Source organism: Suncus etruscus, chromosome 2, assembly GCF_024139225.1.
Source record: "Suncus etruscus isolate mSunEtr1 chromosome 2, mSunEtr1.pri.cur, whole genome shotgun sequence".
Lineage (NCBI taxonomy): Eukaryota > Metazoa > Chordata > Mammalia > Eulipotyphla > Soricidae > Suncus > Suncus etruscus.
In genome coordinates this window covers 169949554-169964958 of record NC_064849.1, presented here as the reverse complement: position 1 = coordinate 169964958, position 15405 = coordinate 169949554, and the positions used below count along the sequence as shown (strand labels likewise).

Below are 15405 nucleotides of genomic sequence, written 5' to 3'. Positions count from 1 at the left end.
ACTGCGATATGTTCATTTCCATCCACAATGACCACCTTAATTCTTTTTTTGTTCTGTTTTGGCACATACCTGACAAAATTCAGGGGTTACTTCTAGTTTTGCACTCATAAATCACTTCTGGCCATGTTAGGGGACCATGTGGGATGTTAGGGGTCAAATTCAGGTTGGCTGCTCAGTGCCTGTACTATTGCTCTGTCTCTATTTTAATTTCTATAAATGTCAATATTTAAAGATAGTCTTATGTGCTGTTTGTATAATAGTGATAATATGTTTTACAGTATTTTAGATATATCATCTTAAAATGTTCCTTGCCAAATGACTTTTTGGGAGAGGCTACACACAACAGTGCTCAGGGATTACTCCTGGAGATTCTCAGGGACCATACGCTGATGCTGAGCCAGTGATGGACTCTGAGTTTACCACATGCAAGGGAGGTGCGAAAATACCTGTCTTATCTCTGTATCTCTTAATTATGACTCTTTAAGAATATTCATTTAACATATTTATTAATAGAGATTCTGTCTTTTGAATAAGTGGGGTTTAATGGTTGATTAGAACAAAAATGCCCTAAAATAAGGTAGCCAAACTTTGACTGTTAGATTCTTTTTCATATAAGAAATGTCAGCAAGTTGTTGAAACATTGGATAAAATAATAGGATGTGTGGTCTACTCCTCTTAAGCAGAAAGCTTAAGAAAAAGAGACAAATACAAAATAATATCTCACATGGAATATTAAAATCATAATACGAGTTTAAGATTATTAATTTAAGTAATAAATCTCAAATTAATTTAAGATTACAGAAATATTTCATCTAAGAATTGGTCTATGGAACAGGACTCATCAGACTAGAGAGAGGTGGGAGAGTAGAGGATTGCCTGGGAGAGGGGTGTTGGGGTGATATCTAGGAGTAATGCACAGGGAAATAAACACTAGAGAGGGTGTAAGGTAATGCAATTTTGTATGCATAGAATCTACCATTGACAGTATTGTAAAAGTTCAATGTTTAGTCACTAAAATAAAAATTTAAAAGGAAGATAGTGACACTAAAAAGGTGAATAAGTCATGCAGCAAAATTGTTTGCCTCGTTCCCCCACCTTCAGATCCTTGCAACCGAAGAGTGATAAGTAGTTATTTACAAATAGCAATGACAAACTTTAAAATCACCAAAGTACCAAGTTTCTCATAGAAATAGAAAAACTTATTTTTGTCATCAATTCCTGTTCTTAATAGTCTATACTTATAAATTGAATTTCATTGTTGCCAAGTAAATTACTGCTACTATATAGTTCTAGGAGTAAGATGAATTTCTGAAGGTAGTAACATAAAGCTAGAAAGAGTTGGGGACAGAATATGAATTATTACACTGAGAGAGTGCTCAGGAATTCCCATGACCAGTGTATGGTATGTGAAACCCCAAAGAGATACAAGGAAACTCATAGAAGTAGATTGGAAGAGACATAAGGTCTGAATAAAGAAACTAACTTTTACTTGGAATCTAAAGGCTAAGATGAAAGTGTAATAGAAGCTGTAATAGAAACTCTCTTTTTATCCTGCTACACTGTCTACACGTCAAAGCCAACCAGTCCAAGAAACAGAATCAAATAATTACCAGAGGAAAAGGAAAGGGACATTAGAAGTTATTAATTAAATTATGTTTTAAGTAAAGATAAATAAGTTCAAGAGATTTGATATTAATAATACTATTATAAAAACAATAATTTACACTTAAAGTTCTATAAATGATAGAACTTATATTAAGCTTTCTATGACAAGAAAATAATAAGAAAGTATCAGGTAAGATCTCTAGTTTAAAAGGTCAAAGGAGATGTAAGATGATAATGCTGAGTTTGGAAATCAGCCTCCATTAGATCATACAGACTACACTTATATGCCATATCCACGTGCTGTTTTGGAGAGTATATGACGTAAAACTCTGAATGATCAACAATTGACCTAAGTGTTCAAATAATATGTTGGGTTATTTGAAGATATTTCTTATATTATTGACCTTAGAATAGCATCAGTTTACTGAATGAGACTGAAATTTACGCCCCCTGCCTCCAGCTGTTTATTAGCTAGGTGTTTATGAAATAGAACTAGTGGGTTATCAAGAGATGAAGCAAATTTCTTCCTTGCATATATGAGTATGTTATGAAAAATTTGTAATTCAAATACCTGTTTTTCAGGCACTGGTATTTTCAATTGAGGTATCCAGGATCAACTAAAATCTCATAAACACAAAGTATTGTATTTAAATTTTGATAACTTATTATTTGATAAATTATTTTATCCACAAGCTAAAATGGATACCTAAAATAGATATATGATACACTTATAAAAGAAGAAATTATATCAATTTTATTGTGCTTCACTAATACATAAACATAACATTCTTGCACAAAATTTTATATATATTTAGTATATAGAAAGTGCTAATGCATCTATGTTTTGAGTTAGCTTTGAAATGTATTGAGTTACTAAACATTTATTTTTAATGACATTGAAATCCTATTTTTCTATTACTGCTTGATAATCCATTTGAAAAACAAGACTGTACTTTGCAGTTCTATTTTTTAAGTTGTTTTTTGTTTGTTTGTTTGTTTTTTTTTTTTTTACAGAGACTTATATATTCTGTTTGGTTAAAATAAGATCCTGAAACATTGATCCTGTACTTGGAGGGAGAGAGCTAAATGTCTCTTTTGTTTTTATGGAATATTTCATCTAGTCCTGTCTTTGAGGAGAACAATTGGTTTATAATTAGTCTGGAGAAGCTGGGAAAGTGAACAGCAGGTAGGTCTCTTCCCTCGAACAATGATGACCTAGGTTAAATCTTCAGTACCCTGTATGGTCACCAGAGTCCTGCCAGATGTAATCCCTGAATATAGAGCCAGGAATCAGCCTTGAGTACAGTAAGTGTAGGCCAAAAGTTAAAACAATATATATGCAATAAATGTTATTTTAGCAGCATTAGATAAAGAAACTGATTATTCTGTTCTACTCTATAGATGAAGGTTGAAAGAAATCCAAAGGGACAGAGTGGCTAACAATCTGTGAAAGCACACTGAATTGCCCTTATCACAATAGAATAGCAACATCTGTGTGGGTTTTAAACAGTGCCTGGCCTCTAACAATAAAATAATACAAGTACAATGTTCTGAAAGGTTAAGACTGTGGTTCAATAGTTTAAAAATTACAGACTCTAAATTTACATATATATAAAGTATATATAATTTACATAAATATACATATTACTGCGTGAAATTTCTCCTCATGTAGGAGTTTATCGTCTTCCTGTTTTCCAGCAAAGTGTGTAGGTTAGCTAGATGTTAAACTACCTTGATTCATTCCTGCATGGCAAAAGATATGCAAGTGCCAGGAGCATTGTGAATAAAATAATCGGATTGCATGTTGAATGACATCTATGCCCTCCATCCTTTCTTTTCTTTATGATGAATAGTGGCCTCAAACCATAAAGATGAGTTTTGTTCTTTTTTTCCCTCTAAATACTTGTTTATAAAGTATTCAAAATGTTCTTCCTGGTTGTGTGCTTTCTAAGCTTGAATTTGTATTTAGCAGTTTACACAATGGGGTAAATGAGTGAATGGGCAGTTTGATTTTCTAGGATGATCCATTGTAAAACAAACAAGAAGAATTCCAGCCCTCTAAGTGAAGATTTTTCATGGCTTAGAAAAAAGGAAATAGCAATTTGTGACAATTGAGGGAGAATACGCTGTATTCTATAATAGAGTGTTTGGATTCTTTACTCTGGATGGTCCTGATGCAGGAAGCAGTCCCAAGAATTCATTGAAAATGAATACTAGACTATTTCATGAGTATTCAACTATTATGTTCCTAGGAATTGTTATTTTCCCATACAATATACCAATGTAACCTAAACTAACTGTGACCATTTTGCCTTTGGACTATGGAAAATATTGTATTTCAATACTTCAGTAATTCACAACCAATTTCTATTATTAATTACTCCTCTAAAATTTATCTTTAGAGAATTTAAGAAAGAGCATCATGACTTCTTCAATTGTTTGACTTCTTCAATTGACTTCTTTAATTATTTACTGAGATTCTTGAAGTGCAAAGAACTAGAGCTTATCAGGCAAAGGCAGAGCCCTTGAGATTTTTTTCATTTTTCTGTGCAGTTTTGAATATTTCCTTTATAACCAGACAGCATACCAAATGAGGCTAGACTCTTTAAAGGGAAATGAGGCAATTGGAATGTCAATTTTATTTAGTAATATATTGTAAAAACTAAACAGCATATCCGGCTGATTGACAAAATCCATCCAACTGTTAAGGGCAAAACAAAGCCATTTCAAGAAGTACAGCTATCCACACACTATCACCTATAGGCAAATATTTATAGAGAGTGAAACAGAATGTGACATCTGGATTGTCCAACTAAGAAAATTCAGATAGAGAGAGTAAAGGAGTTAGAAACAAGCAAATCAGATCATGCTTTCTCTCTTCTTCTTCAATGAACCTTTTAACTTCTTCCAAAGACTATCTTTTCTCTTCAATTTCTTTTCCACTGACGATAGCAAGGACTCCTTTTTGCGGATTTCCCTCACTAACCCATGAAAAGCATCATCGATGCAGAAGCGAAGGGCTGCAGAGGTCTCATAAAAAGCACAGTTATATTCTCGGGCCAGACTCAAGCCTTCTTCTGTAGAAACCTATGGGAGAAAATAAAGAATATTAAAAAGGGAGAAGAGGGAGAGAGGTGTTTAGATTCAAGTGTGTTTTTTCCAGGGTTGTGGGCTTCAGCTACATGAACATAATGTAAAATGTGAGTAATAATTTTAAGAAAAGTTTCTTAGGATTTCCTATTAGAAGGATAAAAGAGAAAATGAAATTTAAGAAAGGGCAACTGATTAGAACTGATTAAAAATAGAACAGAAATTAAACAGAGTTTCAAAGAAACAGCATGACTTTCAATGAAAAAACTTGCTTTCGGGGCCGGGCGGTGGCGCTGGAGGTAAGGTGCCTGCCTTACCTGCGCTAGCCTAGGAGACGGACCGCGGTTCGATCCCCCGGCGTCCCATATGGTCCCCCAAGCCAGGAGCGACTTCTGAGCGCATAGCCAGGAGTAACCCCTGAGCGTTACCGGGTGTGGCCCAAAAACCAAAAAAAAAAAAAAAAAAAAAAAAAAAAAAAAAAAAAAAAAAAAAAAAAACTTGCTTTCAATTTTCAGCTCCACTAACTTTGTAATTTTTAATTTGGTGACATTTTTATTTAGTTTTAGGTGCTATACCCAAAAGTACTCAGGGGGAATTAGGAATGTCATGATTTAAATCTGGATCAGCCACTTAGAAGACTTATCAACTGTAATATCTGTATATCAATATCACTTCTTAGTTTCATTTTGCTCATATGTCACATAGGATACTAACATCTTCTTCAAAAAGTCTATTAAACCTAAGTAATATATATTAAAAAGGTCATTTAATTGATTAGACACATATATAAAACTACATATTATTATTAGGTAAAATTTGGAGATGTCTGTTAAAAAACATCAAGGAAGATACAGTGAAACTTTCAAAAACCTAATTAAAGAAAACAAAAGGGAAAAGGGGGATTTGTTAGAATATTTTATAAAAAGCCTATTCTAGAAGAACACTTACAGCTTCCTGCATCTTTTGTGACAGTAACTATGACATGCCTCTTGTTATTTTAATGAGCCCTTAGGACATTACAAATCACTGTATGAGACTAGGTATCATTCACCATCCCTTTAGTATCTACAATAGAGTTTGATGCCCAACACTATAAATATACAAAAGAAGTTAAGAGGATTAGTATAATTGCCTGGTTTTTAGTAGGTGAAATGAAATGATACACAAATATTTAAATAGTAAATAAACATATGGATGTTAATAACCCTGCTCAAAATTTAGCACTCATATATAAGAAAAATCTGAGAAGAAAAATCTAGTAGTACTAAAAAACCCAACTTATTCTTGTTGGTTCTCTGAAAGAAAGAATAAGCCTGTTTTTACTCAGTAAATTCTGATTAATCAAATTTTTCAATGTTAAATATGTAACATAACAGATTTTTAATAGCAGAAGCATAAAATATCTTTCCATAACTAATAGACCTATCACCTAGGTGAGAAATGATTGACCTAGGATGTGAAGATAGGTCAGTCTGATTCTAAAGACAGTTTTTCAATGAATAATAGATTAACAGCATCATGAGTACAGAAAAAAGTCAGTGATTATTACAGGAACATTAGAATCATTTTAGAAACATCTGCTTTACATTTCATTCTCAAGAGTTGACATATCAATATATTACTTAGTTTTCTTTCATTCTTTTTTGATGTTTTTTAATGACCAGGGAACTCACACTAAATGTGGCCTGGTGTAAGAAATTTCCACCCTCAGAAATATCCTCATGTTCTTAAAATTTGTTATTAGTTAAGTAATACATAGTGTAAATTCTGGTGTATAGTATGAACATCTTTTCAATGTAAGGACATATATATATCAAATATCATATACCATCAACATGTTTGTACCAGCTTTACTAATAGTCATACAGAAAAACCAAAACCACACTGATTCTGTAAGCAATTTTGACATATAGTTTGTTATACATACATATGATGCACGCTATTTCAAATTAGACCATGGGCTTAAATAAAGAAATTATTAAAAAAAAGACAAGTCCTAGAAACAGAATAGTTTTAGTGAAATAAATCAGAGAAACAAATTTTTATGATGCTCTAGTTTTAGGCTTATGAAGTGCAGCATAAATACTATAACTAGTCTCCATATATTTTGTATCTAGTTTTTCCTCCTCTATTAACAAGTATTACATAATTTTGATTTTAGAAAGTTTAAATGTGAGAAATTATTGATTAGTCTTAGTAGTTAATATATGTCATTAGAAAGGTGATCATAGAGTATTCTGGGTGTTTTTAATTGACTTTCCTATTTATGTGGTTGTTTATATCTGTTTACTTTGTGATCACTTAAAATTTTACACGTACAACTTATATATTTTCTGATATGCTAATTAAAATAATAGGTGTCTCATTTATACAAATGAACTATAAGACAGAAGTATGCTGTTAAATTTTGTAGCATCACCTTATGCTATTGTGTAGTCATATATCCATAGTAAATAGGCTGTATAGATAGGATATATAAAGGATCTAAAAGATCAGCTAAAATCTGATATTTTTATAAATTTATCTCTATGTGCCAACTTTTGTGAACTAAAATAAGAAAAAGCTTAAATTTTAAATAATTTATATAAAAATAGTTATTTCATATTTCATATTATTTTATATTTTAAAATCTAAAAGATCCTGGACTTAAATTATGATTTAATTAAAATATTTACTTTCATATAATTTTAGATTCTGAAATTTAATAATATATTATGAATCTGAATTATTGGCAGTTGAAAAGTTAAATATAAATATTTTAAATTCTCTGATGTTAAAGCATAGTTGCAATTAAAAATGCATTCAAGGGGCCAGAATAATAGTACAGTGGGTAGGGCATCTGCCTTGCATTCCTACCAGGGTTAGATTCTGGCATCTTATCTGGTCTCCTGAGCCTGACAGGAGCAATTTCCTTTTTTTCTCTTTATTTAAACATCTTGATTACAAACATGATTGTGATTAGGTTTCAGTCATGTAAAGAACACTCCCTTCACCAGTGCAACATTCCCACCACCAATGTCCCAAATCTCCCCCCATCCTATCCCACCCCCAATTGCACTCCAGACAGGCTTTCCAGTTCCCTCGTTCATTCACATGATTATGGTAGTTATTTCTATAACTGCACTCACCACTCTTTGTGGTGAGCTTCATGAAGTGAGCTGGAAGTTCCAGCCCTTTTCTCATTGTCTCTGAGGATTGTTTCAAAAATAACTTCTATTTTTCTTAAAACCATAGATGAGTGAGACTATTTTGTGTCTCTCTCTCCCTCTGACTAATTTCAGTCAGCAAGATTGATTTAATGTACATCCATGTATAGGAAAATTTCATGACTTCATCTTTCCTGACGTCTGCATAATATTCCATTGTGTATATGTACCACAGTTTCTTTAGCCATTCATCTGTTGAAGGGCATCTTGGTTGTTTCCAGAGCCTGGCTATTGTGAATAGTGCTGCAATAAATATAGTGTGAGGAAGGGGTTATAGTGTTGTATTCTTGTTTTCTTAGGGTATATCCCTAGGAGTGGAATAGCTGGGTCGAATGAGAGCTCAATTTCCAGATTTTGGAGGAATCTCCATAGCACTTTCCAGGGAGGCTGGACTAGAAGCCATTCCCACCAGCAGTGGATAAGAGTTCCTTTCTCACCACATTGACACCAGCACTGACTGTTCTCATTCTTTGTGATGTATGCCAATCTCTGTGGTGTGAGATGGTATCTCATCGTTGTTTTGATTTTCATCTCCCTGATGATTATTGATGAGGAGCATTTTTTCATGTACCTTTTGGCCGTTTGTATTTCTTTTTATCAAAGTGTCTGTTCATTTCTTCTCCCCATTTTTTGACGGGATTAGATGTTTATTCCTTGTAAAGTTCTGTCAGTGCCCTGTATATTTTGAATATTAGCCCCATCTGATGGGTGTTGGGTGAATAGATTCTCCCACATGGTGGGTGGCTCTTGTATCCTGGGCACTATTTCTTTTGAGGTGCAGAAGCTTCTCAGGTTAATGTATTCCCATCTTTTGATCTCTGCTTCCACTTATTTGGAAAGTGCAGTTTCTTCCTTGAAGATGACGTTAGTCTCAATGTCATGGAGTGTTTTACTGACGTGTTGTTCTATATACCTTATGGTTTCAGGTCTAATATCAAGGTATTTAATCCACTTGGATTTTACCTTCGTACGTGATCTTAACTGGGGGTTTATGTTCGCGATTTTGCAAGTGGCTAGCCAGTTCTGCCAGCACCAATTGTTGAAGAGATTTTCTCTGATCTACTTAGGATTTCTTGCTTCTTTGTCAAAAATTAGGTAATTGTATGTCTGGGGAACATTGTCTGAGAACTCAAGCCTATTCCACTGATCTGAGGGTCTTTCTTTAGTCCAATACCATGCTGTTTTGATAACTATTGCTTTGTAGTACAGTTTAAAGTTGGGGAAAGTAATGCCTCCCATTTTCCTTTTTCTAGGAGTGGTTTAGCTATTCGAGGATGTTTATTGTTCCAGTTGAACTTCAAAAATGTTTGATTCACTTCTTTGAAGAATGTTATGGGTATATTTAAAAGGATTGTATTAATTCTGTATAATGCTTTGGGGAGTATTGCCATTTTAATTATATTAATTTTGCCAATCCATGAGTAGGGTATGTGTTTCCATTTCCATGTGTCCTCTCTTATTTCTTGGAGCAGAGCTTTATAGTTTTCTTTGTATAGGTCCTTCACGTCTTTGGTCAAGTTGACTCCAAGATATTTGAGTTTGTGTGGCACTAATGTGAATGGGATTGCCTGCTTGATGTCCATCTTTCCCTATCATTACTGGTGTATAGAAAGGCCATTGATTTCTGTGTGTTAATTTTGTAACCTGCCACCTTGCTATATGAGTCTTGATTCTAGAAGCTTTTTGGTAGAGTCTTTAGGGTTTTCTAAGTAGAGTATTATGTCATCTGCAAACAGCAAGAGTGTGACTTCTTCCTTTCCTATCTGGATTCCCTTGATATCTTTTTCTTGCCTGATCGCTATAGCAAGCACTTCCAGCACTATGTTGAAGAGGAGTGGTGAGAGCAGACAGCCTTGTCTTGTACCCGAATTTAGAGGAACGGCTTTTAGTTTTTCTCCATTGAGGATCATATTTGCCATTGGCTTGTGGTAGATGGCTTCAACTAGATTGAAAAGGTTCCTTTCATTATCATCTTGCTAAGAGTTTTGATCAAGAAAGGGTGTTGGACCTTATCCAATGCTTTTCTGCGTCTATTGATATGATCATGTGATTTTTATTTTTCTTCTTGTTGATGTTGTGTATGATGTTCATAGATTTCCAGATGTTAAACCATCGTTGCATTCCTGGGATGAAACCTACTTGGTCGTATTGTATGATCTCCTTGATGATGCATTGGATCCTATTTGCCAGGTTTTGTTGGAGATCTTTGCATCTGCATTCATCAGGAATATTGGTCTGTAATTTTCTCTTTAGGCAGCATCTCTGTCTGGTTTTGGTATCAAGGTGATGTTGGCTTAATAAAAGCTGTTTGGGAGTGTTCCCATTTTTTTTTAATTTCACAGAAGAGACTGGTTAGTTTTGGTAATCACTCCTTTTGAAAGATTTAAAAGAATTCATTAGGAAATCCATCTGGTCCTGGGCTTTTATTTTGGGGCAGATATTTGATTACAGTTTCAAATTCCTCAATATTGATGGGGTGTTTAGATATACTACATCCTCCTTACTTAACTGTGGAATGTTATAAGTGTCCAAGAATTTTTCCATTTCGTCTAGGTTCTTATGTTTAATAGCATAAAGTTTCTCAAAGTAGTCTCTGATTACCCTTTGGATCTCTGAAATATCTGTCGTGACTTTCCCCATTTCATTTTTAATATGGGTTATCAGGTTTCTCTCTCGCTCTTTCTTTGTGAGTTTTGCCAGTGGTCTATCAATCTTGTTTACTTTTTCAAACAACAACTTCTGCTTTCGATGATCATTCAGATTGTTTTTTGGTTTTCCACTTCATTGATTTCTGCTTTAAGCTTTGTTATTTCCTTCTGTCTCCCTATTTTTGGTTCTTTTTGTTGGTCATTTTCTAATTTTATGAGCTGCGTCATTAAGTTATTCAGGTGTGCCCCATCTTCCTTCCTGAAGTGTGCTTGTAAAGTGATAAATATTCCTCTCAAAACCACTTTTGTTGTGTCCTATATTTTCTGGCAGTTTGTGTCTTCATTATCATTTGTTTCCAAGAAAGTTTTGATTTCCTCTTTGATTTCATCTCAGACCCACTGGTTGTTCATTAGCAGGGTGTTCAATTAACAATTGTTAAAGTTTTTCTTTTGTGTGCCTTTGTAGTTCACATATAATTTCAGAGCCTTCTGGTTAGCAAAGTTAGCCTGCAAGGTTTCTATCCTCTTGTTTTTATGGAGTTATGTTTTATGTGTCAGCATGGAGTGTATTCTGGAGAATGACCCATGTACATTGCAGAAGAATGTATATCCAGGTTTTTTGGGATGGAGTGTCGTATATATATCTACTAGTCCTCTTTCTTCCATTACTCTTTTCAGGGGGCTAGTATGTTTTTGTTGGGTTTCAGTCTGGTTGACCTATCAAGTGTTGATAGGGCCGTGTTGAGGTCTCCCACAATTATTTTGTTGTTATTGATGTCTTCTTTCAGATTTTTAGTAACTGTATTAGATAATTTGCTTGTCTCTCATTGGGTGCATATATGTTTAATAGTCTAATTTCTTCCTGTTGCACATATCACTTGATTAGTACATAGTGTCCATCATTGTCCCTTACCACTTTTCTGAGTATAAAGTTGGTGTCATCAGATATTAATATGGCCACCCCAGCTTTTTTTTTATAATTATCTTTATTTAAACACCGTGATTACAGATATGATTATAGTTATATGATTACAGTCATGTAAAGAACACCCCCCTTCACCAGTGCAACATTCCCACCACCAATTTACCAGATCTCTCTCCTCCCCACCCCCACACCTGTACTCAAGACAGGCTTTCTACTTCCCTCATTTATTCACATGTTATGATAGTTTTCAGTGTAGTCATCTCTCCAACTGCACTCATCACTCTATGTGATGAGCTTCATGTCATGAGCTGCACCTACCAGCCCTCATCTCTCTTGTCTCTGAGATAGTGTTAAAAATGTCTTTAATTTTTCTTAAAGCCCATAGATGAGTGAAACCATTCTGCATCTTCCTCTCTCCCTCTGACTTACTTCACTCAGCATAATAGATTCCATGTACATCTATGTATAGGAAAATTTCATAACTTCATCTCTCCTGACGGCTGCATAGTATTCCATTGTGTGTATGTACCACAGTTTCTTTAGCCACTCATCTGTTGAAGGGCATCTTGGTTGTTTCCAGAGTCTGGCTATTGTAAATAGCACTGCAATGAATATAGGTGTAAGGAAGGAATTTTTGTATTGTATTTTTGTGTTCCTCGGGTATATTCCTAGGAGTGGTATAGCTGGATCGTATGGGAGCTCAATTTCCAGTTTGTGAAGGAATCTCCATATCGCTTTCCATAAAGGTTGTACTAGATGGCATTCCTACCAGCAGTGAAAAAGAGTTCCTTTCTCTCCACATCCCCGCCAGCACTGCTTGTTTTCCTTTATTTTGATGTGTGCCAATCTCAGTGGCGTGAGGTGGTACCTCATAGTAGTTTTGATTTGCATCTCCCTGAAGATTAGTGATGTTGAGCATCTTTTCATGTGCATCTTTAAGGCATCTTTAAGGAGGAGACAGCACTTTCCAAACAAGTGGAAACAGAGAGAAACAGATGGAACTATATTAAGCTGAGAAGCTTCTGCATCTCAAAGGAAATAGTGCTCAGAATACAAAGGCCACCCACTGAGTGGGAGAAATTATTCACCCAATACTCATCAGATAAAGGACTAATATCCAAAATTTACAAGGTACTGACAGAACTATACAAGAAAAAAACAACTAACTCCATCAAAAAATGGGGAGAAGAAATGAACAGACACTTGAAAAAGAAGAAAGGCAAATGGCCAAAAGGCACATGAAAAGATGCTCAACAATCGTCAGAGAGATGCAAATCAAAACTACTATGAGGTACCACCTCACCCCAGCTTTTTTGAGGTTGTTATTTGCTTGGATGATTTTCCTCCATCCTTTGATTTTGAGTCTATGTTTGTTCTGACTATTCAGAACTATTCTTGTAGGAAGGGGAAGGTTGGATTCATCTTTTTGACCCAGTTTGCCACTCTGTGTCTTTTCATTGGGGAATTTAGTCCATTGACATTGAGGGAAATGATTGTCATAGAGTTTAATGTCATCTTTGTAGATAAGTTTGCTGTGTTTGTTGGTCTCTCTTGTCTTAAATTAGACATGTCAGTTTTTCCTTTAAGGCTGGTTTATTATCTGTGAAGTTTCTGAGCTGTTGTTTATCCATGAAGCTATGTATTCTTCCTTCCAACCTGAATGTGAGTCGGGCTGGGTGCAGTATTCTTGGTGAGGCATTCATTTCATTCAGTCTTGTCACAATATCCCACCACTGGCTTCTGGCCTTGAGAGTTTCTTGTGACATGTCTGCTGTAAGTCTTAGGGATGCTCCTTTGAATGTAATTTTCCTTTTTGATCTTGCTGCTTTCCGTATTCTATGTCTATCTGTGGGATTTGTCATTGTAACTAGGATGTGTCTTGGGGTGTTATTCTTTGGGTCTCTTTTATCTGGTGCTCTTCGGGCATGCAGGATTTGATTGCATGTGGTCTTTAACTCTGGGAGTATCTCTTTGATGATGTCCTTGACAGTTGATTCTTCCTGGAGATCTCCTACCTGGGTCCCTGGGACTTCAATGATTCTTATGTTGTTTCTGTTGAATTTATCAAAGACTTCTATTTTCATCTGTTCACATTCCTTGAGTACTTTTTCCATTGCTTGATCGTTTGTCTTAAGGTTCTTTTCCAATTTCTTCTGTTGTGTTGAGTTTTTCTTTATCTCATCTTCCAGTATGCCGATTCTCTCCTCAGCTTCTCTTATCCTTCTGTTAAGGCCATCCACTGAAGTTTTCAGTTGAGCTACCATGTTTTTCAGATCTGTTATTTCTGTTTGGATTTTTTTGATTTCTGTCTTTGTGTTCTGTTTTGATAGATCTATGCTTTCTTTGAGTTCTACAAACATCTTCCATACTTCTATTTTAAATTTCTTTTCCGAGATGTTAATCAGATTTTGGACTTTTTTAGGTCATCTGAGCTATCGTCTTCATTCTCTGTGCATCGTCTTTGCCTGCGAGGTTTCCTCATTGTCATTCTTGTAGTGTGGTTCTTCCTGCATGTTGTGGTGGGGTTCATTGGCTAGAAAGAGTGTGCGGCTGCTCCACTCGCTTTGCGGCCACGCTCTTCCGCTGCCTCTAGTTGACAGTTTTTTTGGGGTGCGCTCCCTAGGCCTCTGAGGAGAGCTTCAGGTATTCAAGAAACACAGACAGGAACAGGAAAGATTTCCCTTGAAGTCCTCAGACTGATCAAAGGCACAGCATTGCGGAGCCTCCACAGGCCAGAGGGCTCAGCTTATTGGTCCGTGACCCCCAGAGCCAGACTTCACTCACTCACTGGGCAGCTTCCGAATGCAGTTTTTTTGGCAGTGCACTCCCTAGGCCTCTGAAGAGACCTTCAGGTATTCAAGAGTCACAGACAGGCACCAGGAGCAATTTCTGAGCGCAGAGTCAGGAGCAACCTCTGAGTGCCCCCTGATTGTTACCCCCACCCTCCCAAAAATCATTCAGATTTTTAAATATTATGACTAGTGAAATGTCTATAAAATACTAAATACTAAAATATTTAGATTATAGATAAAATAATAATTATTTGAATTTTAGCAGAAAAGGAAGCAGGATAAATGGTTATACTATTTGAGGAAGCTGAGCAAGTCATCCTCTAAAGTATCAATCTAGGGAATAGGAGTTAAGGGTGGATGGAGGAATACAATAGAGGAAGATAGAAAAAGCAGAAATTCAACTTCTGTGCATATTTATTATATTGTTGGTAAAGCAGCCAATCAGTGGGAAAATTAAGATGCATCCAATTGTATGCTAACATTGAGTTGTCATATTAGATTATTTCTGATATATGGAGATTATTTTCACCAGCAGAGAATGTAATTTTTCTTTGGAGAACATATAAAGGGAATAGAGTTAAACTTAACTAAATCAATTTATAAAGACACATTTGAGAATTCTTATCTACATTTTGAAATGCTTGCTAATTATAAAGTGATAATCATAACATATAAATCATATATAACATTAAGATTCACTTAAGAGTCAGTCCAATGTTTTAATTAACTTCAGCATTAAATTTGAAAAGAATCTCTGAAAAAAATTCTTATTAGAATCATATGTAGCTTCTTTTCCAGATTCCACAGTAGCATATTTTAACACTTGTTATAGTTTGAGAGTATATATATATATATATATTTAGGTTTTTAGGTTACACTCGACAGGGCTCTGGGGTTACTCCTGGCTATACTCTCAGAAGTTGCCCCTAGCTGGCTGGTGGGCCATATGGGATGCCAGGATTCGAACCACTGTCCTTCTGCATGTAAGGCAAACACCCTACCTCCATGCTATCTCTCCAGCTGTTGAAAGTATATTAAACTTTGTAGCTACTCAATTATTTAAATAATAGATAATATAAACTTTCTATTTGAAAACATTTATTTAGAAACAATTATGTTTATGTTTTTAGATTTATTAA

At 35.1% G+C, this 15405-nt stretch overlaps 1 protein-coding gene across 1 annotated transcript in view; it reads right to left on the bottom strand.

The window, feature by feature from the left end:
* Positions 1-4221: 4221 nt before the first annotated feature.
* RIT2 (Ras like without CAAX 2) overlaps positions 4222-15405 on the bottom strand; it is a 465270-nt gene continuing 454086 nt past the window's right edge. Inside the window, exon 5 of the mRNA XM_049769158.1 lies at positions 4222-4692. Within this exon, the coding sequence (XP_049625115.1) occupies positions 4465-4692 (228 nt within the window). The 3' untranslated portion in view covers positions 4222-4464. The remainder of the gene's footprint in view (positions 4693-15405) is intronic.